Source organism: Thalassophryne amazonica, chromosome 1 (genome assembly GCF_902500255.1).
Source record: "Thalassophryne amazonica chromosome 1, fThaAma1.1, whole genome shotgun sequence".
Lineage (NCBI taxonomy): Eukaryota > Metazoa > Chordata > Actinopteri > Batrachoidiformes > Batrachoididae > Thalassophryne > Thalassophryne amazonica.
The window spans coordinates 159,613,888-159,639,101 of record NC_047103.1 but is presented as its reverse complement, the minus strand read 5'-3'; the positions used below and the strand labels follow the sequence as shown (position 1 = coordinate 159,639,101).

The following is a 25,214-nucleotide window of genomic DNA, read 5'->3' as shown; positions in this document are numbered from 1 at the left end:
TGTCCGTCATGATTAACGCGGTTGGCAAGGCAGTGCATTCTCAGACTGTGATGGCTCTTGAACTCAGATGCAAATTGGATGACATCTTGGAGCAGATGTGTGCCTTGCAGTGAAGTTGAAGATTTCAGAGGCCAGTGAATATTCTTAATTCATAATTGGGATTTGATTGTTCAAGTGGAACTGGTAAAAAATGTTTTTCACTGCTCAACCACAACACTCCAGGCTTATCAAGCCTGAAGGACAAATTGCCCAACTGTTTTTCCTCCCGAGGAATGTCTTTGGCCTTGGTGAGATTATTCGGTTCCTTTCTTATCTCAACCCACAAAGACAATAAACTGACAGACTTACACGTGGACAAGATTGACGCATGCTCCATTTTTTTTCGCTATACCCCCCTTCCTGCTCCCCCATCACACACCCCATCCTTGGCCACCGCTCACGCCACCCCTTTCCCCTCCGGGGGCTGCACGGTTTTTAGCTGTGGCAGGACCCCGTTCCCCCCAAGCTAGCGGCACCGTGACTCTAGTTGCAGCGGCCTTCACCCACTTTGCCTCAATTCGGGTGACGGACTGCTTCAGGTTTAGTGTACATAAACAATGTCAAATGTATCAATCAATCAATCAATCAATTTTTTTTATATAGCGCCAAATCACAACAAACAGTTGCCCCAAGGCGCCTTATATTGTAAGGCAAGGCCATACAATAATCATGTAAAACCCCAACGGTCAAAACGACCCCCTGTGAGCAAGCACCTGGCCACAGTGGGAAGGAAAAACTCCCTTTTAACAGGAAGAAACCTCCAGCAGAACCAGGCTCAGGGAGGGGCAGTCTTCTGCTGGGACTGGTTGGGGCTGAGGGAGAGAACCAGGAAAAAGACATGCTGTGGAGGGGAGCAGAGATCGATCACTAATGATTAAATGCAGAGTGGTGCATACAGAGCAAAAAGAGAAAGAAACAGTGCATCATGGGAACCCCCCAGCAGTCTACGTCTATAGCAGCATAACTAAGGGATGGTTCAGGGTCACCTGATCCAGCCCTAACTATAAGCTTTAGCAAAAAGGAAAGTTTTAAGCCTAATCTTAAAAGTAGAGAGGGTGTCTGTCTCCCTGATCTGAATTGGGAGCTGGTTCCACAGGAGAGGAGCCTGAAAGCTGAAGGCTCTGCCTCCCATTCTACTCTTACAAACCCTAGGAACTACAAGTAAGCCTGCAGTCTGAGAGCGAAGCACTCTATTGGGGTGATATGGTACTACGAGGTCCCTAAGATAAGATGGGACCTGATTATTCAAAACCTTATAAGTAAGAAGAAGAATTTTAAATTCTATTCTAGAATTAACAGGAAGCCAATGAAGAGAGGCCAATATGGGTGAGATATGCTCTCTCCTTCTAGTCCCCGTCAGTACTCTAGCTGCAGCATTTTGAATTAACTGAAGGCTTTTTAGGGAACTTTTAGGACAACCTGATAATGAATTACAATAGTCCAGCCTAGTGGAAATAAATGCATGAATTAGTTTTTCAGCATCACTCTGAGACAAGACCTTTCTGATTTTAGAGATATTGCATAAATGCAAAAAAGCAGTCCTACATATTTGTTTAATATGCGCTTTGAATGACATATCCTGATCAAAAATGACTCCAAGATTTCTCACAGTATTACTAGAGGTCAGGGTAATGCCATCCAGAGTAAGGATCTGGTTAGACACCATGTTTCTAAGATTTGTGGGGCCAAGTACAATAACTTCAGTAAATGTATATGTGTTGTCTTTAATTTTGATGTGTGCCATTATTACGGTAAACAAGTAATAATTGTGGATTAATTGCTGTGTTCTGAGGTAATTGGAGTGTAAACGTAATTGCCCTTTTTTGGGATCAATAAAGTTGTCTGAAGTCTGAAGTATATGTGCAATGACGATAAAGTTTCTATTCTATTCACACAAACCGAGACATCTGCGTTATTCTGATTCCTGCACATGAGTCTGGATCAATTCCGAATGTAAATCCAAAAGTCCATTAAAAGGGATTTATTATAGGAACACTCCATCCATTCAAACATTAGATGGTGCCCCCACAGGTCCTTGGTTGTCATGCAGTGGTTGGTATTGCTTCTGTTATTATAAGTTGAAAGCGGAAGTTCTAAACTTTCCAAAAAAAAGAGACTGTGATTGGCAGAAATTATCACATGACTGATTAAACATAGCTGATATTATTTACAAGAATTTAGCTTTTCTTTTTCTTTTCTTGCCTCAGGGGAAAAACACCTGTAAATAAAAGATAAGTCTTTCTGTTGCTCATCATCCTCTGCCTTGTGAGCCACATCCGGCTCTTGGGCCACCAGTTTGAGACCTCTGAACAAAAGAGTTGACAGATGCATCGTTCAGCTTCATCTTTATGCAGCAACCACCCCACCTCAACCCCAATAAATAAATAAAAACACCTGTGAGCATCACAGTTGAAACTAATATTGGAAAATTTCTAATGTTGAGTTTACATAACATTACATGATTTTTCCACCACTTTCAGCTCCATCTGTGAGGTTTTGCATCAAAATGAAAAAGTCTAAAAATGACCACAGCAACAGATGTGGAGCTGAGCCAGGCTGCAGGAAATGGAGAGAGTGCCACGTCTATCAGTGTGCACAGAGGTCAGGCCACGAACATGTGCTGCTTAAACTTTGGCTCTTTTGCTTCCTGTGAGGACGCGTTCTCTCCTTTTCTTTTAATCTTGTTCACTCACTCAACCTTCCAAACACTCCCACTGAGATGACTTAACCTCCACTTCAGTAAATTATAAACTATCTACAGCTGGGCTGATCAGAGGCTCATCTGAGATGAAAAGTGTTTTTGTGTGTGTGTGTGTGTGTGTTATATTAATTTATATAATTGCATACAAAGCTTCAGAAGTCCCGCCCCCAAAAAAAGTTAAACAAGAAAATTATTTAATCATGAACTTCTTGCGTGTTCAAAACAGTCTGTAAGCAGTTTATCTCTGGAGCACCTCTGGTCAAACTTTACCTTCTGCACACAAGATATGATCTTCAAAGATGTCGCTGTTATCTTGTACAGAAAATATAATTTTGTTGGAACAAATGATTATCTTATGTACACAAAAAGTGAATTGTCTTTTGGGAAATGTTATTTTATAGATACAATAAACCTGTAATATTTCTGGTCTTGTTGGAGTAGAAGAATGATATTGTAGGAAGTTGCTTGTGTGCACAAGATAATAATCTTGAGGAAAAATATCTTCTCCATACAAGATGACAATGGTGGAACCAATGGTCATTTTGTGTGCACAATCATAATCTTATGAGAGCCTTATATTTTGTGCACAGACAATTATTTTGTGAGGAAAAAAAATGTTTTTGTGCACACAAGAAAGCTAGCAAGCTATATTCTACTCTAATTAAATTTTTTCCACAAATCTGATTGGTTAATCGTGTGAGATTTCAGAACAGGTAATAATATCAGGCTAACAGTGGCAAAATATTTGACCTTTTCACATTTGGATGTATCACTCCACGCCCTGACCGGTGTTCTGACGAGATGTCATTCCTGTCATATATCATTCCTGTCTTCCGTACAATTGCATGCATGCGCACGCACGCGCAGTATTGTCAGGACGCGGAACTGTCGATTTATGCGACGAGACACGCAATTCGACAGAACACCGGCCGCACGTGCTGCTAGCTGTTAACGCTGCTAGCTGTTAGCATTGTTAGCTGAGAGCGAGAGAAAGTTCCGTACCAATGCTGCCGCCACCGAAATGGGTGAATTTAAGCTACCATACAAAAGTATCGATGTGGATTCTGATATAGAATTACCTTTTCACATTTGATGGATTCCGCACCCTGACCGCTGTTGGAGTGACGCTGCCTCACGGTAAGCCTCGCAGACCGAATTACCTACACAAAAATAAACTGTGTAAACAATGGAATTGGATTAGAATGGGAATAATCCTGTTGTGTCTGATTTGCGGACGTTCGTGCTAGAGTCCGACCGATATATCAGGCGGCCGATATTATCAGCTGATATAAGCACTTTTCAAAGTACTCACTATCGTCTGAAATTTTGCCGATAGAACGCCGATAATTTCTCATAAACAGAACAGTTACTGAAATAATGTTTGTGTCGGCAATGTAAAATGTCCTTGCACCGTTTATCCAGTAGATGGAGCTCTGACTCCATTCAACTGAGAGCTGCTTACACCCCTGCTTAAATGTGTTCACCACCAGCCCCGTAGTTCGCCGTCACACTGTACTGATCAGCTGACAAAAGCATACAAGTAAGTTTATAAGGATGTTGTTTGTAATAACTTGGTGATTACATTCATCCCACATTTCTCCCATTTCAGTTCAACTCAGTTTGATTAACTCAGTTTATGTGGTAATGTGTCAAATGTGCTCCATTGCGTCGGTCACGCTTTTTATTAAGCCCACATTGTGTAGACCTTATTTCTAGCATGAAAAACTTTCGTTTACTGCTAAGAGGTTGAAACATTCAGTTGATCTGCTGATTTATCGGCTATCGGCAAATCAGCTGATTTATCAGTTATCTGCTGTTTTTTTTCATCCAAATATCATTATCGGCTGGGCTCTAGTTCATGCTGTTAAATATCCATTTTACTGCAAAACACCTTTTTACAGTAAAACTCAATTTGCAACTGTATAACCAGCATGAACATTCACAAATCAGACACAACAGGGTTATTCCCTAAGTGTGTGAACAAGATACTGCAATTATTGGACAAGTTGTCTAATGCATACAAAAAATTATATTACGAAGAACAAGTTATCTTTTGGGAAGAGGAAAATTATGTTGGAGAATTATTATAGAGTGCACAAAAATAAAAAAAATAATGAGTGCACAAGATACTTTAATTAGGCTGAGGGGAAATATATTGTGTATCTAAGACAACTTTTTTAGAATAAATATTGTCTTGTGTGTACATGAGAACTATTTAGTTGGAACATTTTACGATGCTCTGCACACAAGATATACTTGCTAGAACAAATTCTAAACAAATTTGTCATAGACACAAGAAAATGATCATGTTGGAGCAGGTATGTTGGCCAATGTCCACACAGGATAATAATCATGTGTTTACCACTAATTATGTTATACAGACAAGATAATTGTCATGTGCACACAAGACAGTTATTGTATGGGTAAAAATTAGTTTATGCGTAAGACAATTTGTGTATTTTGTGCACAATAAATATGCTTCTTTGTGGAAAGTTATCATCTTGTGTGAACAAGATAATTATTTTGAGCGACAAGTTAATTTGGACATTTAAAAAAAACCTTAGTAAGGCCCGTGTTTGCACTCAGGGTCACCACAGTAAATCCGAGGTGGAGCTGCATGTTGAATTGGCACAAGTTTTACACTGGATGCCCTTCCTGACACAACTCCACATTAAATGGAAAAATGTGGCAGAGGTGGGGCTTTGAACCAGGAACCTTTTGCACTGAAACCAAGTGCACAAACCACTTACACAAACCTTGTTGGAACAAATTATCATCTTGTGTTTTCATGACAGTTGTCTTGTTCCAATTATTTATTACGCTTATTCTCACAAGAAAAAAATCATTGTCAGTGTTACTGTCTCCAGAACAGTACTGGTTCTGACTCTGCTTTGGACTTTTACACCTGGTGTGTCACATGTCACATCGCTGTCTCCCTCTAGAGGTCAGTTTTGGTCATTCAGATTTTTTGCATTTCAGGAGGGTGATGAGTGTTTATTTAAAAATTCTGTCTTTTTTTTTTTTTTTTTTTTGATTTCTGGGAAGAGCACAGTAATTTTAAAGAAATACATTTATTCCACATCCACAGTCGACAATAAAATAATTAGCAATTTACAATCATATACCGCATTTACAGTTTGCACTTGAGCAAATGTAAAAATGAAATGAAATATTTTCATTTGAAAGACTAAGCGAGTTCCAGCATATTACTTAATAATTTAGGTTCAAGAACAATTTTCATTATTTTTAAAAGTTCATAAAAATTAAAGACTAAGTGTAAAAAAAAAGAAAAACAATCCTCCACCTTCTACATACCAAATAAAAATAGCTCATTAACATTTGAATTAGCGTTGGCTGTATTTCATTTTATGCAAGTGTTTGCTCTGTCTGAGGCAGGTTTTGGATGTAGGTAGGCCTCGCACTGAACATCTGAGGTACGTTTTTGCATTTCCTCACAGAGAACGTAGGATTACCAACAACAAGAATAACGGACGTCAGCGCCCTGTGAGTCATGTAGCAGAAACGCTATGAAACATCTAAACTCTGATGATGCTACTCCACTGAAACAACCTTTTTCTATCCGTCTGATGATTTGTGTTTGTTTTAGGAGAAGCAAACAGGTCCAATGTCCAAGCCGAACTCGTCATCAGCCTGTCCGGCGTCCACAGCGGCCACGTCCACGATGGGAAGCCTGGCCGGAGTTTGAGTCCTGTACTCAATCACTGTCTTACCCCACTGTGCACTTGATTTCTGAAGGGGAAAAAAAATATATGTGCAGATATATGAGCAGAGCGTCACCCAGTAGCTATCAGATGTGTATTTGGTGCACTGGAGACTTACTGAGCAGCTGTCCTCGATTACGGTGTATCGGAGGCGGTTGTTGCCCTGCATCCTCATTTCTTGGCCGCTGGAACCTTTGAGGATCAGACCTTTCTTTGCACCACTGCTCTTCTCGTCTTTGGATGCTCCATTGTTCTTGCAGTGGTAGGTGATGTTCTGGTGCGACTCTTTGGAAAGAAGCTGCAGCAGCTTCAGTTGAACTGCCACCGCGTTTGGCTGATCTTCCTTATTTCCATAGCGGAACTGAAATTGGCCACATTTCACATCACACAGATATCATGACTTTACTTCTACTACATAAAGCACGTTTTCATGATGATTAACTAAAACCCACATCTCACTTTCATGGATGTGTGTCCCTGAAGCTCAAGGTCTGAAACCTTGCCCTTACCTTGGAAAACCTTACAAGGTCTGGTATGGTGTCCACGGTGAACTGGGAAATTCCGTCATTGTGCCGTGGTTATGTTTGAGCAGTGGAAGAATTTTCAAGATGTTCAAAAATTTCCTCTTTTTTAATAGTCACAATCTTTGAAATACTTTGATAATGCCTTGTCTTGCTTGAACCATGCTTGGGATAAAGTTGTACTACAGCCATGCTAGGGCATCTACAGTTGTTTCTGCATAACTGGGATAGTACAAGCCTCACACTGTGTTGGATGACACTGTGGGCAACCATAACCTTCACATGTCAGTTTCTCATGGTTGTAGGTCCTGAGCTCCAAGGCTGCACATCCACGAAAGTTAGAACAGGGCCTAAAACCGGTTTCTTACTCTGGTTCCATCATTTATGTCAGCTCCAAACCAGATGGGTCTCTTGGCGTTGGAATTGGATTTGTTCCACCAGGCTTTGCGAGGAATGACGGCAGGATTGGCAGAAATGCAGGTTTCACCACTCTCCATGTTGCAGAACACCTTGATTGCATCTTTAGCGCTTCCTTGGTTGGGATCAACCCAGTACTCACCTGGATCAAAAGCATAAACAATTTGGCAAATGCAAACATGAAACCTTCACGTTCCTGCATCGATTTATGAAGCGACACAGTAAAACTATAACATGTTCGCATGAAGCATTTCATATCAAATGGAAAGTTAAGCACCATATTTTGTGCATAATCCTATGAATTTCCATGTGCTAAAATATGTTTTATGCAAATGGGTTACAGTTAGGCTTAGAATAATAAAATAAAAGAGAATGTTTTTCCAGTCACAATTCACTTTTTTTTTGTTACAGTCACGTGATCACAGCTTCCCGACTGACAAATACATGGAATATGTAAGAATTTTTGTGCATTAATTTTTTTATGTTTTGCTACAATTTCTTTTTTTTGTGGGGACACATTGAAATGTAACAGAGGTTGTAAGGCTATGAGTGAAATGTTTGCTTTGCGGTAAATTGTCTTGAACATTTTTGTTGTGCCTGTAAGTTGCACAAACAGTTATTACGTCCGCCATTGCCGTTTATTTATTTGTCTGTCTGTCTGTCTGTCTGTCTTTTAGCAAGATTACGTCAAAACTACTGCACGGATTTTGATGAAACTTTCACCCCAGATAGATGTTAGGCCATGGAAGACTCCATTAAATTTTGTAGTGCAGCAAATAAGTGAAACAATCATGCAAATGGTGATAAAAGCATCAAATTCGGCAGAAATACTCCTTAGACCCTCTTTTGAAAAAAACGATTGCCCACTTGACTTTTCAATTGGTGGTCAGGTAGGGGTCAGTTGAAGAATTACACAGAGGTCAAAATTAAAAGATGCTCCAATCATATTGAAAAATATTCCACATTATTTGCCTGATCATAAAGATTCCAAAAAGGTATAGTTCGGACTATCTGTGACTGAATTCTATGGAGTTATGGGATAAAAACAGCAAGAATGGTGACAAAGGTCGGTGTCATCTTGTACAGGGGTCAAAAATTAAAGTTGGTCCAATTTTGGTAAAAAGTGGTGCAAATTACTGGTTGAGTTAATAGGATTAATAAATGGAATAGTTTTGACTGCGTTGCGTGCTTGGATTGCAAAATAAAGGTTAAACAATGTCGGCATCCGTTGGATTTTATGACATGTGACATATGTTACCCTGTAACATGATAACTAAGCATAATACATGATGCAAACCATCCATCCATTATCTTCCGCTTTATCCGGAGTCGGGTCGCGGGGGCAGCAGCTCAAGCAAAGCTGCCCAGATCTCCCGATCCACACACACCTCCCCCAGCTCCTCCGGGGGGACCCCAACGTGTTCCCAAAACCATATTCACTCAACTAATAATTTGCATCACTTTTTACCAAAATTGGAGCAACTTTAACATTTGACCCCTGTACAAAATGACACTGACCTTTGTCACCATTCTTGCTGTTTTTATCACGTAACTCCATAGAATTCAGTCACAGATAGTCCAAACTATACCTTTTTGGAATCTTTATGATCAGGCAAATAATGTGGAATATTTTTCAATATGATTGAAGCATCTTTTAATTTTGGCCTCTGTGTAATTCTTCAACTGATCCCTATCTGACCACCGATTGAAAAGTCAAGTGGCCAATATTTTATTTTTTTTTTTCAAAAGAGGATTGTCTGAGGACTATTTCTGCCGAATTTGATGCTTTTATCACCATTTGCAGGATTCCCCTCTAAATATTCTCTTATCTGCTGCACTATTGGAGGTGATCCGGATGCAGATTCTGGATCAAGTTTCACTTTATATAGGCTTTGAAGGATTACATCAAAACTACTTCATGGATTCTCACCAACGTTTCACCACGGACACTTATTAGGCCATGGAAGACTCCAATAAATTTTGGAGGTGATTCGGTTCTGGATTCTGGATCAAGATTTCACTTTATATACGCTTTGAAGGATTATGTCAAAACTACTTCATGGATTCTCACCAACTTTTCACCATGGAAACGTATTAGGCCATGGAAGACTCCACAGAATTTTGGAGGTTATCCAGATCCGGATTGGCGGACGTCAGGAATCTCTGATTGCTCTTGTTTTAGCCTGTGTCGTAACATGAAATGTGATCAGTTGATATACAAGCCGTTACAACAAAACAAAAACTCTCACCGCTCTTTTTCAGAGGGTAGCACTCTCTGATGTCCTGGCAGGTTTTAGCTGGATTCATCTTGCTGCCATCAGGACTTCGCAGGTTTTGTAGATATCCGCTGAGCGTCTTCAGCGTGGTGTGGACGCCAGTGTCGGTGCGCAGAATGCCTGGACCAGTATTGGGAAGGGCCTCATCTTTGTTGATCTCTGGAGGTGGAGGAGGCTCAGCCGCGACATCGTCTTCAACAAATTCCGCAGCTTCTGGTCCGACGCTGTTTGCAATGTAATCAACTATGTCACCGAAGCTGTGCTCCTCAGCTGCTCTGATAGGCCCAGGTGGGCCTGGAGGTCCTGGGGGTCCAGGTTCACCTGGTGGTCCCTGACAAAATAAAAAATAAACAGAAATAAAACAAAGAAATAGATATTTGTTTGCCAGTTTTCATCAATAGCATTTACTTTTACACAAGAAATACAATTGTGTTCAAAATAACAGCAGTGTGTTTTAAAAAAGAGGATAAAGCACAAAATCCTTATAGCAGATTTTCTTTCCACACACACACGTTCACTGAGAACACTGCACATTCTATTCCAAATCAAAACATGAAGAAAAATTGATCAAACTTATTATTTTACAGAAAGTGAAGAAAGGAGAATATTAGGCTGTTCAAAAATAGCAGTGTCTGTATTGTTCTTTACAAACTCAATCATTTACTGTATAAACTGAAAAATGCTTGAAGATTTATAAGTTTTAGTTTTATATTCATCGTTTCTGATAAATGCTTCATATCCGTGTTGCATGGAGTCGACCAGCCGAGGACGGCTTCCTGCTCATAGCTTGACTTCACACTGGCCTCTTCTAATTGTTACAGGACTCACAGCTAACTTTAGACCTTCTTTGATCACCCTTCGATCCATTTGAATGGCGGTTTGCTGTTTTCTTCCAGGTCTTTCTGGTTTTGGTTGTCATTTGAAAGCATTTGAGGTCATTTTAACTGAGCAGCCTTCTTTATATCTACCATAGCTCACGGCATTTCGTGATTCAGCATCACAAAATATACATTAATCTATTGGTTTGTGATACAAAAAGTGCCACATTTTCATAACGACAGCACAAATTAATTCAAATACATTCTGTGGCGGGAGCACGAAATGAAAAGTGATGAAAGGGACTCTGGGGGGGTTATGGTTAGGGAAGGGGTAGGGTTAGGTTATAGTTAGGGGGAGGAGTAGGGTTAGTAAAAGTAAGATTAAAAAAACTCGTGAGACTGGGTTGGTTTTCTCTCTACAATCAACTTTTTAATCAAAGTACACTGTTCTTTTGAACAATGTCTCGACCGCATTTCACTTATTTTTTTTTTTTCTTTTGAACAGCCTGATATTCCCTTTTCTTCACTTTCTTTAAAGCAATAACAAATCTGATCAATTTTCCTCCATGTTTTGATTTGGAAAAGAATGTGTAGAGTTCACAATGGATTTGCGTGTCTGGAAATAAAAGCCATTTTAAGGATTTTGAGCTTCACTTTTTTTTTAAAAAATCTGCTATTATTTTGAACACAAATGTGCCAAAAACTAATTTGCCAACTTTGTACCCAAAAAATTAACAGTGTCAGCTTTAGACCTTAATGACCTGTGGTCAACCACCACCTTCAAGTCAAAATTCGGTTATATTTTTATGAATGCTGACACTGGATACATGCATTACCTGTGCCCCGATGTCCCCACTAGCACCTCTACTTCCAGGAGCGCCCATCGGTCCAGGCTGACCAGGCTTCCCTTCTTTCCCAGGAGGTCCTGTCACTCCAGGAGGACCCTGTGTGGGTTTCATAAAAGAAAAACAAGAAGTCAAATCATGCTGCACTTTGTGAATACTTTCATTTCATTAGATTTTTGTTGTTGTGGCTTTGGTGGGTTTGTGCGCACCCTCTGTCCAACTGGTCCAACAATGCCTCGTGCTCCTGCATCTCCCGTGGCACCCTGAAACAGAGCAGCATCCAAACATTTAGTTGTGTTTCCGTGCTCAGTTTTTCCTGCTTCTGCAGGTGGGTTGAGTTTAAAGTCCGTTTTTTAGTGTGGGTATTTGTCCACAGCGTGTCTGCAGATGCACAGCTTTAACCCATAAAAGTTGCTCACACTTGTTCCTGGCAAACCGTGGAGTCCTGTGAAGCCTCTGTGTCCCTTCTGACCCCTCTCTCCTTGCTCTCCTTCTGCTCCCTTTTCTCCCTGTGGCCCTTGAGGTCCCTAGAAGAAACACAGTGAGAATGAATGAAATTGTGAAACAAATCCCTGATTTTTTTGTTTGTTTGTTTGCTAATTTTTTTTTATTATTTATTCAGCACAGGGTGAGCAAATTACAAATGTTCCTTACTACTTTCCCTCGCACTCCGGCTTGTCCATGGGGTCCAGGGGATCCTTTGCCACCCTAAAATCAAAACCAGAAAAATCATGACAGATGAAACAACGACACACCATCAACACATTAAGTCCACATAAGCAGCTTCCATTGAGCAAACTCACATTTTCACCTCTTCGTCCTGGACTTCCCGTCAATCCCACTGGACCTTCGGTCCCTGGAGACCCTGGAGGTCCAGCCAGACCCTCTGAACCTGGATTACCTTTGTCACCCTGAAAACACACATTTAGTTGAAACGCAGCTTTGCGAGAGCTGATTGAATGAGTTGAAAATACTGAAGTGAGGAAGAGGTTGTTCAAACCATTGGGGAACTCTTACCCTTTCTCCAATGAGACCATCATTACCGGGTGAGCCATCTGCTCCGGTGACACCCTGACAAAAACAAATAATGACACAATAAATGTCCAATGTGTATCAAATAGATCTGAGAAATAACAACTCAATAATGACAAAAGTTGTTCAACAGTCACAGCTTCTACCTTACAATCAGTCATTATAGCCAGAGCCTCCACCAAGTCCCAAAACGCCACATGTTGCACTGTATAACAAACAGCAATACCTTGAAATGTCTGGGCTCCGCCCCTTTATTTTGCAGGTATAGGCCTATCCTTGACACCAAGTTTTATTAACTTCTGTTCTTGCAGAATGAACTACGAACTCGTATCTCATCATTATTTCCAAAATGCTTTTTATTGTCCGACTCGTTTAGTAGATCCTTCCAAAAATTTGTACTTTCTTCCCCAAAAATGTTAGTTTGTGTTTGAGTAATTATGCTAATGAAGTAACATATGTAGAAAAACTATTTGATCTCTTTTTTTTTTATTAAAAGTGTTTATTTTTATGTTGAATGGAAGAAGGAATTTGTTGAATTTGTGTCCACACACCAACCTGATCTCACACCACTTTGTGCTGGCATCATTAAAAGTGATTTAATCGATTAGTTTGTGGTACTGTCACAAAAACATGTCATGATGGTATCATGAATTTTAGGGTGATGCAACTGGGGACAGGACATGGGGGTTATGGTTAGCGGTAGGGGTACTGAACAAAAAAACAAAAAGACTCTCGCACACTGCCTCGCTGGCAACACAAAGGTGAATTTAATCAAGCAATGTTTCAGCCATTTGCCTGATGATGGCCGTTGGCCGAAACGTTGCTTGATTAAATTCACCTTTGTGCTGCAAGCGAGGCAGTGTGCGAGAGTCTTTGTTTTTTTTGTTCAGCAGCCTGTGCCCTCTCTTACGCACCTGTCGTCAAGGGATGGGCGAAATGATTTCCTTTTCATGTTTTTGGCATTCTAGTGGTAGGCTTAAAAATAGTGAACTAAACTTGACCACGTCACGAAAATATAACACATTTTGTGCCCGGCCGGTACGTAAGGTTTAATTAGGACAGCTAGACAGGGAGGTGCCAGTCCATGAACAGTTTTATAGACTATTAGCAGAACCTTAAAATATGAGGACAGGAAGCCAGTGAAGGGGTGCCAAAATGGGTGTAACGTGGTCAAATTTTCTGCTGCCACAAACATCTCAACTGGAAGTTGTAATGACAGTGAATAAATGAACAAACCTCAGGCCCTGGGTCTCCTTTTGGGCCCGTGGCTCCTGGTAAACCAACTCCTCCAGGAGGCCCCTTGACACCTGGAGCTCCAGCTGCTCCTGCTTTTCCGGGCAAACCCTGAAAATAAAAGTTAACACCCGCTTGAAAGCTTTGTTTGCACATTTTTGGAGCTTTATCTATTTTTAGAAGTACATACAGCAGGTCCCAGCAGTCCTTGCATGCCCCTCTCCCCTCTGACTCCAGGCTCTCCCACGATGCCTCGCTGTCCTGAGGGTCCAGCAGGTCCTGGCGGTCCATCAGCTCCCTGGCAGAATTGCATATAGATGTATAATATATGTATTTCAGAAATGAAGGCTTTATCACTGTGTCCGTGAACCTCACCGGAGGACCATCCTCTCCAGAGTCTCCCTTCTCTCCAGCAGGCCCTGGTAGGCCTGCAGGTCCTCGCTCTCCTTGTCGTCCAGTGGCTCCATTTTCACCTCGAATTCCTGGAGGACCTGGTTTTCCTGGTTCACCAATGGGTCCGTCTGCCCCAACAGCCCCCTGTGTCACACACACAGGATCTCACCTCAGTGCAAAGTTTGAAAATGCAACACCGGAGATAATTATTCTACAACAAGCATGAGACTCTAACTGTGTTAAAAAAAAATCTTAATTTTCTATTTATCAACACACCCACGGGTTAAAATTAAAGTATCAATGCAATGATGTTGAAATAAAAATAGAAAAATAAAATAATAATAATTTAAAAGTTTTAGACTTTTGGCTTTTTGCTTGATTAATAACAAAAACTTTCAGGATTCTACACACAATCATTCTTGAAGCAAATTCTACAGAACTACCAAATTACTCTGAAGATCATTTTAATCAAACTGTTCTGTGAATAAAAGCTTATCAATCGAAAATATTTTCTTTTTTCACACTGAATTCTGACATGTTTTATGCAATAAGTGAGTTCAGCATCTCGGGCGCACGGGGGCTGATGGGAAGGCATCGGGACAAACAAATGCACGCGCTTGACGGCAGACGCGTAATCAACATAATGTCGCTCACTACTGCGTGCGATAAATGGCAGGTAAATGAAGTTAGATGATATGTGTACTGGCTCAAGCACCAACTACGGAAGCGTACTGCATTCACTGGATAAAAAAAAATTTAACCGCTAATCTCGTAATTACGAGAAAAGATCTTGTAATTACGGGATAAGGATCTCGTAATTATGACAAAAGATCAGTTGTTGCCAGTGGGACAAAACGGGTTAAAGAACGTATGTGCGCTGTGTGTGAAAACCATAAATGCATTGGGTGGAAACTATGAGCGATGCTTGCACTGCGCTGTGCACTTCTTTTCCCTGGGTGGAAGATAGGGCTCATTATCTCTAACAAAGCTGCAAGATATGGACAATAATGATGAGAATCAACTTTAAAAAACTAGAAAAACTAGCCAGACACAGGTTGACAAGGAAAACGTCTTGAAAGAAGAAATAAAATGGTGCACAAACAACAATAGAGGGAATCCTGAGAGATAAAGGCAGGTACAGAAACAGCGTCCCTGATCACAGACATTTAGCAGGTGTGAGTCATAACACAGTCTGGTCCCATAACACGTGAACACATTAACGAAATGAAACTGTGATGTTCCATGAGTCAACTGTTTGGAAGAAGAAAAAAAAAAGAAAGAAAGAAGGAAATGGTGCAGGGATTTAGGTTTATGTCCTAACAGGTTGACTCACAAGAGAGCCAGGTGATCCGACTCCTCCAGGCAAGCCAGGAAACCCAGTAGAGCCCTGAGGGAAGAAAATCATTTAAAATGATGAATTAAAAAAGACGGTTGTCTTGACTTTGTAGTCTGTAAGTGTTATGAGTTCTCAGGCACATGATGGAGTTTACTGGAACTCACCGTTGGGCCCTGTGTCCCTCTGCCTCCTTTTAGTCCAGTAATTCCAACAGGCCCCTTTAACAAATAACCCACATGCATGAATATGCGGTGTGTTTGTTTTTAACAAATGAATAGTGTTGACATTATTAATCCAACCAGACCGATTCTTCTTTAGCACGTTTTATTCTTTCAGTAAAATCAAATCAGGCATAAAAGAACAGACTGCACTTAGTGTACCTGAGTTCCTGGTGTCCCAGCTATGCCCTGTGGTCCGGGTGCTCCTGCTTCTCCCTTCGGGCCTGGCTCGCCAGTTTCACCTTTGACCCCAGGCTGGCCATCGGGACCCTGATAAAGAACACATATGTTGTTTTAAGTGAGTTTCTATTCATTACTGTGCGTCTCTGTCTGGACACTTGACATCTTTTAGGCCTTTTGGTGCTCACATGGTGAGTTTTGTAAATTCTGAAATGTTGATTTTATCTGCATTTAAATCTGTTTCACATCACTTATTTTGGATATGAGACAGTAACTGTCGTTTTCTTTCGGAAAACCAAACCTCAGATGAAATATTGACCAAAACTGTATCAGTTGGATTAGTTGTTGTGGACGTGGTTGCTGAGTCACTTACAGGAGGTCCAGCGAAACCAATGGCACCAGTAGGACCAGGCTCTCCGGGAGAACCCTGTTATCACCATCACACACAAACAGTGTTTAAATGATGTGAGTGAAGCCTTTTAAAACATTTCTGTCGGGCAGAAAATCTAAAGTTTACTAACAGCTATTCCTCTCGAACCTCGGCGACCTGTTGGTCCTGCTGGTCCAGGTTCACCCTGAAATAAAGAAAAGAAGAAGAGGTAAGTCCCACATATGCCCTGGGGCCCATTGGTGCCCGTGCCAATCCCCAGATTCTATAGTGTGAGAAGGATGAGAGTCTACAACTTCCCTGGGCAGGACTCCAGTCTGTCGCAGGTTGCTTCTCCAGCCTAGGCTTGTATCCATTTACAGCTTGGTGGACTGGGACAATGAAGATCAAGTGTCTTGTCCAACAACTCAGGTAGTTTATCAGTAACCAAACCCAGGTCTACATAATGGTCTACTGCTCTACAATATATTATAGTTCAATGTATATTGGAACAATATAAAGACTTTTGTTCCAATCGTCTTCCTCAACATGTCTTGGTCAAACAAGGAAAAGACATTTTGCCTGGAGGTCTATTTCACCAACAAATCATACCATTTGGAGCATAATTTTGAAAGAACATGACTTTTATGCAAAGCGACCAAGATAACTGAAACATTGGGGAATGATCGTACACAGACTGAAGTTTAAAATTTTACCTTTTCACTGCAAAAATTGATATATAAGAAAGTTAAAAAAAAAGAGTTGTTTAATGAAAATTTGACTTAATTTTTGTCTAAATAGAAAAATCTTGTTGAGCATTTTTTTACACAAGAAAAAAATGTCTTATTTTGGGAAAATGTATCTCACTTTTTCTTAATAAGTGTTTTTTCCAGCTAATATCAAGCTGTATTTATCCAGCAACAAGGAAAGGCAATGGATTTCAAATCATCCAAGAAAGGGAACAATATTGTTTTCCTTATTTTGCTCCTTCGTTTGATTTGAATTCTTTTTTCTCAGATCTAATACAAAACAACTTAAATGTTGGAAATGTTTTTCTCCTTTTTGTCTTATTTTTATAGATTCTTTTTCCAGAAACTTTTCACTGAAATTTCCCCTGATTGTTGTGTGACATGCATGCTAAAAGTTTGTTTAGCTGGTCTCACCTTCTCACCATTGGGGCCACTTGAACCAGGATGTCCAACAGGCCCAGGAAGTCCCTTTCATGACAACATAGCAAAGAAAAACAAACAAAAAAGACTATGATCATCCACTGTGGTATAAAAGCTTTGATAAAACACTAAATATGTGTTCCGTATTGTTACCAAAGATGGTACTATTTCCACAAGAAAGGTGTACGCCAAAAAGTATTGTGCTGACCACTCACCCTGGCACCATCAGCTCCTGCTTTGCCCTCAAGTCCAGCCTCTCCAACTGAGCCCTGTGAGAAAAAATGATCCTAGATCAATGATTATAGACAAACTTCTGTTTAAATCCTACACAAAATCTGCCAGACAGTTTAACTCTGGAGTGATTTTGATTCAGAATTATATTTGACAACACCAAGAGAAGGTGTTTCATAGTTAAAGTATCATGTACATATGAGGAGAGAAGACCAGGACTTCACCTGTGTTTCAGTGGACTAACTGATTTGTTTCTCCACCTTTCTACAAAAAAGGATCAGTGCATTTGATCACTTACGTCATCTCCTTTTGGTCCTGAAGGTCCTGGGATGCCTCTCTCTCCTGGCATTCCCTGAAGTCCTTGAGCTCCTGCTTCTCCCAAACTACCCGGAGGTCCAGGGTTACCCTGATACAGGAGTGTCAAAGTCAGTCACACTAAGGACCACACAAAAATTTGTAAATTAAATAAAGGGCAGGTCATTTAGTTGAGGGTGCTAAATATGTGTCGCTAGACCTGTAAGGCATGTGGGCCCAAGCTAATGAAACACAGCACATACGGTGCATCAGGAAAGTATTCACAGTGCTTCACTTTTTCCATAGTTTATGTTACAGCATTATTCTAAAATGAATAAAATTCATTTTGATCCTCAAAACTTACACACAATACCCCATAATGACAATGTAAAAAAAGTTTTTGAGATTTCTGCAAATTTATTAAGAATAAAAATGAAGAAATCACATACACGTAAGTGTTCACAGCCTTTGCCACAAAGCTCAAAATTGAGCTCAGGTGCATCCTGTTTCCACTGATCATCCTTGTTTCTACAGCTTAATTGGAGTCCACCTGAGGTAAATTCAGTTGATTGGACATGATTTAGAAAGGCACACACCTGTCTACATATAAAGTCCCACAGTTGACAGTGCATGTCAGAGTACAAACCAAGCGTGAAGTCAAAGGAATTGTTGTCTGTAGATCTCCAAGACACAGGATTGTCTCAAGACACAAATCTAGGGGAGGGTACAGAAACATTTCTGCTGTTTTGAAGGTCCCGATGAGCACAGTGGCCTCCATCAGCCATAAATGAAACAGTTTAGTTTCACCAGGACTCTTTCTAGACAGAGTGACCCAGTGGTCATTCTGTCAGAGCTCTAGCATTCCTCTGTGGAGAGAGGAGAACATTCCAGCAGGACACCCATCTCTGCAGCAATCCACCAATCAGGCCTGTATGGTAGAGTGGGCAGACGGAAGCCACTCCTTAGTAAAGGCACATGGCAGCCCACCTGGAGTTTGTCAAAAGACACCTGAAGGACTCTCAGACCGTGAGATACAAAATTCTCTGGTCTGATGAGACATGGATTGAACTCTTTGATGTGAATGGCAGGTGTCATTTTGGATGAAACCAAGGACCATCCCTACAGTGAAGCATGGTGGTGGCACCATCATGCTGTAAATGGACTGCATTTCTATAGCACTTTTTCCATCTACAATGAGACGCTCAAAGTGCTTTACAGTTATGTCTCACATTCACTTATTCACATAAACACACTCGCACACCGATGTCAGGGTTCTGCCATGCAATTCGTTCACTATACACCAGGAGCAACTTAGGGATTAAGAACCTTGCCCAAGGGCCCTTAGTGATTTTCCGGTCAGGCTGGGGTTTGAACCGAGGATCCTCTGGTCTCATGCCCAACGCTTAACCACTAGGCTATCACCATCCCCATGCTTTGGGGATGTTTTTCAGTGGCAGGAACTGGGAGACTAGTCAGGATTGACGGAAAGATGAATGTAGCAATGTACAGAGACATCCTGGATGAAAACCTGCTCCAGAGCGCTCTTGACCTCAGACTGGGCTGACAGTTCATCTTTCAGCAGGACAATGACCCTAAGCACATATCCAAGATATCAAAGGAGTGGCTTCAGGACAACTCTGTGAATGTCCTTGAGTGGCCCAGCCAGAGCCCAGACCTGAATCCGACTAAGCATCTCTGGAGAAATCTGAAAATGTCTGTGCACTGACGCTCCCCATCCAACCTGATGGAGCTTGAGATGTGCTGCAAAGAGGAATGGGCAAAACTGCCCACAGATAGGTGCACCAAGCTTGTGGCATCATATTCAAGAACACGTGAGGGTGTAATTGTTGCCAAAGGTGCATCAACAAAGCACTGAGCAAAGGGGATGAATACTTATTTCTTAGTTTTTAGTTTTAATAAATTTGCAAAAATTAAAAAAAAAAAACTTTTCATGTTGTCATTATGGGGTGTTGTGAGTAGAATTTTGAGTAAAAATAAGAATTTACTCCATTTTGGAATAAGGCTGTAACATAAGATGTGGAAAAAGTGAAGCACTGTGAATACTTTCCGGATGCGCCGTAGGTAGTCCTAGTGTGCCTTAATTGAGAGAGTGGCTGTTGTGTGGGCCGCCAGAAGAGGAGGTACTGCTGGCCCACCACCAGAGGGCGCCCTGCCTGAAGTGCGGGCTTCAGGCACGAGAGGGCGCTGCCGCCACGGACACAGCCCGGAGTGACAGCTGTTACTCATTACTTCCTGACAGCTGTCACTCATTCTTCATCACCTCACTCCATAAAACCCAGACGTCATCTCCACCTCATCGCCGAGATATCGTACTTCATTGAAGGTAATATCCTCAGCCGTTTTGTGTTACAATATATCTGTATATTGTGAGTGTTTGCAGGAGTACCGGTTCCTCTATCTGTGGAAGCTGAGTGAGTGCAGGACGGCACTCTTTCCCCTGAGGAATCACTGCAGTACTCATCACATATTGAGTGAGAGGTGGAGGTGGCATTCCCACCGTTGTTGTTACTGGGTGTACACACACCCACACTTGACTGTCTTTGTTCTCGCCAGCAGTACCAGATCCAACAGTCGGAGACGGTGATCACCTGGGAATTCGGGACTTGGCGGCTCCAGTATTCACCAGGTTCGGTGGTGGCAGAAATCGTGTGGTTCCGGCCCTTCTCAGGAAAGACGTCTTCTATCCTCGAGCCTGCCCACACGTCACCTTTGTAATTTGACTGTAATCATATTCTGAGATCATCTGTATATTCGTTGTGCACATTTCACAACATTAAATTGTTACTTTTTGGCTCATCTATTGACCGTTCATTTGCGCCCCCTGTTGTGGGTCCGTGTCACTACACTGTCACAACAGTGGCATCAACTCAGAACATGGCACCATTTGGGTTCCAACTGCGCTGAACTGCTGAATGAACCTTTAATGTTTTCAACATTTTTTAAAATCATTTAACCACATACAGCAACACATCCAGGTACAGGTACTATCAAAATAAACAAAAATAGTTAAGATATCAAATTTACATACATTTACAATTTATGATGATTTATTTAATACATTTAAAGCCTGATTTATGCACCTGCAGCTCTGTAACTCTGTCATGCAATGATGTGTGTGACAGTTTTGTTGCTGGATTATGCTTTATTCTGGACTAATCTGACCCTCAACAAGATTGTCTTTCTACAGACATCACCTCCAAATCAAAGGTAAGCTGTATAATGTCCTCTTTTCTGACTTTGTGCTTTAAAGTTGAACTATTCTGATCCATTTTTAATCCGCGTGTGCACTGTAAAACTGTTATAAGATGATGGCAGATGAAGGACTGCAAGCAGAAACATGTGAAATCACAGCCTTTGTGTCTAACAGGTGCATGTCAGGCTTCAGGGTCCCAGTCTGAACACGTTTGAAAAAAAAATAAAAGGTCAGGCTTTTAATCACAGAAATGACTCCGGTCCCACTTTCCTCAAATCAGCAAGTGTCAGAGCTAAACTTTAATTTAATTTCTGCACATCCAGATTGCTCTGGGTTTTAATAGAAATACACTGGGATCAGATGGGACATTTTATCCGATGTGAGCGATATGTATGTAACGGATTAGTCACAGTCAGGAGGCGCCAAACAGCTAAGGGAATCCTGAATGGGGACGTGCGCCTCATTTAACGACCAGGTCAAAATTTCCTCTGAAAATGTATTTGATCCATTATCAAAATGTAATCAGCGTGCGCACTGCAAAAAACTATTATAATGAAGTAGTGAAAGCAGCAAAGTGTCAAATCACAGCCTTTTGCTGTGTCTAATTTAACAGGTGCACATCAAGCTGCGGCTCTGACTCTGAACACGGTGTGAAAAAAATAAACGGTCGGACTTTTAATCATGGAAATGACTCCGGTCCCACATGGGAGGTGTTTCATGGAAATATATTGAGATCGGATGGGACATTTTATCCGATGTGAGTGAAAATCCGTTGTACAAAATCTGTTATATACGGTGCTTATTACATGGAAAACAATACAAAAACTTTGGGGCTTTTTTGTCCTCTGACTGCAAATATCCTGTTTATACGATGACGGTTTAGGTGAGTTTTACTGTAAATGGGATTGAACAATAAATTTACCTCTCAAAGCTTTGACGATTAAGTTACTTTATTTTCCCAAATTTCCCTTCTCTTCGGATCTGAAGGGAATCTGTACATCTTGAAGCCCTTGTTGTGTCTATTTGTGAATCCAAATGCACAGCAACCCGGCATTTTCAGCAAATAAATAAATAAAATAGCTGGATTTACATGCAGACAGATTAACAGTGAACAAAATGATGAACCAAGATGAGCCACATGACCGGGTTTTTCGAGTCCTCATGTCGCCACTCTCTCAATTAAGGCACACTAGGTAGTCACAAAGGCTGGAATGATCACCATAGCAACAGTGAACTGATTTGTATATTATTTAGGCCATGGGGTCAATGAGTGCATAGTTAAAATTTGAATCATAGAGATTGTATTACTTCAGATTGGATCATCATAGTTTGAAAACAACCTACAAGTGACTCCAGGGTACACTCACAGAAATATTTAACCCTAACTTTTAAGATTTATGTAATTTTATTACATGACAAATTCCCATTTACTTTTTTAGATAATTTTAATGCAAACTACCAAATAAAAACTACCAAATAAACCTTACATGATGCATATTTATTACTGTAATAAATCCTATTCATTTGAAATGCATAATCAACTTTATTTAGTATTAATAAAATATAATTACTCTAAATCAATAATAATGACAGTATTTATTTAAAATACATTAAATATATTGTTTGAATTGCACAATAATTATGTTACCTATGCCATTTATCTTGTATAGGTAACATAATTGTAAGTAAGTAAATCGACATGGCAGTGATAACTGTGACAGCGGCCACTAGCCATTTGTCTGAAGAGGAAAGAAGGCAAAAATTCATTGTAATGAAATCATTTCATGGTATTGTCATGCACAACCAAGAATGGATCCATCAATGCCAAACCCAAGCTAGCATGGGCTGAAAAATGAAAAATAAAGCCTATGTTTATGTAAGGTTAGGTAGGCCTATGTCAGCTACTCCTTTGAGCCAATGTCTCTTGTAAAATTAGTTTGTTTCTGCCTGTCAGTAATTTAATATGAATAAATGGATTATATTGTCACTAAAAAGAAGATGTTACACTAAACTGCTTTATTCTCAGAAGCCATATCCAAATAATAAATTGTTTTGATCTCTAGGCCAAATCTAAAGTTGTTGGTAAGGTGAATTTAAATGGCATATGTGACATAAAATCTATGAAAAGAGTTCACAGACACACAGAATAACAGTTTTATGAACTACCTTTGGCCCATCTGGACCTGGTCCTCCTGGACTACCTTTGGGCCCCTGCAGACCATTTGGTCCGATTTCACCTCTCTCTCCAGGAGGGCCTCTTTCTCCCTACAGGAACAACCAGGTGTTAAAGAAAAATGGCAAAAACTCTTCATCAAAAGGAAAATTAAACAGAGTGATGGGAAGAAGAACAGCGTCAGCGTCAAATATGTCACTGACTAAAAGCATTTTCTCTGTAATACTTCCATAAACAAGTATAAAGACATTAACGAACACACCCTTGGACCTGTCCCACCAGCAGCGCCACCCTCGCCAGCAACACCCTAAAAAAAAGGGAGGGGGTGGAAGCAGTGAAAGATGAAGAATTTCTATGAAAAGAAATAGTGTAATTTTTGTTTAATATATTGTTTTGTCATACCTCATTGCCTGGTTTTCCTGGCTCTCCAGGTGGGCCTGGGAGCCCAGGCAAACCCTAAAATACACAAAATTATTTTTCTTAACATGAGATATTAAGCACAGTGACCCCTGCTGACAAATAATGCTGTTATCATTTGAGTTGTGCTTTAATTTCTAATAATTTTTACACAAACCATCTTTATGACAGTTTCATTTAATTTTCACAAATATTATTATGACAATATCTGAGTGGCTAAATTATTATTATTATTATTATTTAGTAAGACAGATTGTGAAGTTTATTGATTATAAGATGCAGTGTACCTGGAAACCATTTAGTCCCTGAGGTCCCTGCTCTCCTCTCTTTCCTGCAGGACCCTGAAAATGCAAATATAATCTAATAATAATATTGGTTCATAAAGTGTGATACTTTCACAACAGAAGATGCTTACAGCTGGACCAGATTTCCCAGCAGGACCCTCCTCTCCATCCTTTCCATTCAGTCCCTAAAGAGGGGAGTGTCTGTGTTTAGAAAGCACAGCAAGAATTAAGACATGCCAATACATTATTTAAAAAAAAAAATCACAGCATACCCTTGGACCTTGTGATCCGGGGCTCCCAGCGTCTCCAGTCTTCCCAGGATCTCCCTAAATAATAACCAAACATGCACAACAAAATCAGTGACAGGAAGCTCATGATTATGACTGCCATCATTTCTGGGTCAGACCTCTGGAAAATATATGGCAGTTGTAAAATACACCAATAACACATTTAAAAACACTCCCCTGTACTATTTTTAGCAATATTCTGCTAATATTAATATTTTCTTGGGGGGTTATTTCCAGAAAAGTGTTCATTTTAAACCGAGATAAATAGAACTCCTCCTCCCTCACTGAAAATTCCAGGAGTCCCAAGTCCCACCCACTACTACTGTGATTGGCCTGTTCAATTTGTGATGCAGCAAATCAATATGTCCATCAGAAATGTTTCTATTACTGATTTCAGGAAATAATAAATATGACAAACTGCAAACTTCATGAAAATGAACCATAGAGACACACTTGTAATGAAAACAAACCCTTGCTTCTTTTAACTGTTTGCTCTTTCATTGACTCTGAGTCTTTCTTTTGCCCTTTGCAGGGACTTGGTGGGCCAATGTTGTGCTTTGCATTTTTTAACAAATGTATCTTTTTTAAAAATAAAACAAAATAAAAAATAAATGGATCTTTAAATGCAACAAAACATTTTGTTAAGAAACAATTGAAGAGCTTCTCTGTCAGTGCATATGTGCATCCAGGTGTCAGTTACACTTTCTTGTGTTCATGCTAATTTAAGTACATCTGCCAACAAAGTTATATTTTCACCCGTTTGTTTGTTTGTCTGTTTTGAACAGCCTGTAACCCACAATTTTTCATATATCATTATGACATTTTTACACAGGATTAATATCCTGATAGACAAGAACTGATTCAATTTTCAAGGTCATAGGTCAAAGGTCTCAAAGTCAGGAAAAATCTTGGAGAATTGGAAAAATCCCTATCCTTTAACATTGAACGCATGTTCATAAATTCATAACTCTGTCAAAAATATCACATTTATTCCATATTTCAGAGTGTTGTGTAGGATGGTGTCCTTTATCAGCTGACAAAGTTTCA

The 25,214-nt window shown here is 40.3% G+C and overlaps 1 protein-coding gene across 1 annotated transcript in view; it reads right to left on the bottom strand.

Annotated features, from left to right (window-relative positions):
- Positions 1 to 5,795: 5,795 nt before the first annotated feature.
- Positions 5,796 to 25,214, bottom strand: part of LOC117516683 (collagen alpha-2(V) chain-like) — a 35,557-nt gene continuing 16,138 nt past the window's right edge. The window contains exons 16-42 of the mRNA XM_034177528.1: positions 24,153 to 24,206; positions 24,012 to 24,065; positions 23,884 to 23,937; positions 23,582 to 23,635; positions 23,442 to 23,486; positions 23,173 to 23,271; positions 17,797 to 17,904; positions 17,483 to 17,536; positions 17,262 to 17,315; positions 16,253 to 16,306; positions 16,105 to 16,158; positions 15,714 to 15,821; positions 15,498 to 15,551; positions 15,331 to 15,384; positions 13,980 to 14,141; positions 13,795 to 13,902; positions 13,608 to 13,715; positions 12,357 to 12,410; positions 12,143 to 12,250; positions 11,994 to 12,047; positions 11,759 to 11,866; positions 11,549 to 11,602; positions 11,331 to 11,438; positions 9,650 to 10,007; positions 7,352 to 7,542; positions 6,581 to 6,823; positions 5,796 to 6,490 (exon numbers count right to left, since the gene is read on the bottom strand). Coding sequence (XP_034033419.1) covers positions 6,344 to 6,490; positions 6,581 to 6,823; positions 7,352 to 7,542; positions 9,650 to 10,007; positions 11,331 to 11,438; positions 11,549 to 11,602; positions 11,759 to 11,866; positions 11,994 to 12,047; positions 12,143 to 12,250; positions 12,357 to 12,410; positions 13,608 to 13,715; positions 13,795 to 13,902; positions 13,980 to 14,141; positions 15,331 to 15,384; positions 15,498 to 15,551; positions 15,714 to 15,821; positions 16,105 to 16,158; positions 16,253 to 16,306; positions 17,262 to 17,315; positions 17,483 to 17,536; positions 17,797 to 17,904; positions 23,173 to 23,271; positions 23,442 to 23,486; positions 23,582 to 23,635; positions 23,884 to 23,937; positions 24,012 to 24,065; positions 24,153 to 24,206 — 2,703 coding nt within the window. The 3' untranslated portion in view covers positions 5,796 to 6,343. The remainder of the gene's footprint in view (positions 6,491 to 6,580; positions 6,824 to 7,351; positions 7,543 to 9,649; positions 10,008 to 11,330; positions 11,439 to 11,548; positions 11,603 to 11,758; positions 11,867 to 11,993; positions 12,048 to 12,142; positions 12,251 to 12,356; positions 12,411 to 13,607; positions 13,716 to 13,794; positions 13,903 to 13,979; positions 14,142 to 15,330; positions 15,385 to 15,497; positions 15,552 to 15,713; positions 15,822 to 16,104; positions 16,159 to 16,252; positions 16,307 to 17,261; positions 17,316 to 17,482; positions 17,537 to 17,796; positions 17,905 to 23,172; positions 23,272 to 23,441; positions 23,487 to 23,581; positions 23,636 to 23,883; positions 23,938 to 24,011; positions 24,066 to 24,152; positions 24,207 to 25,214) is intronic.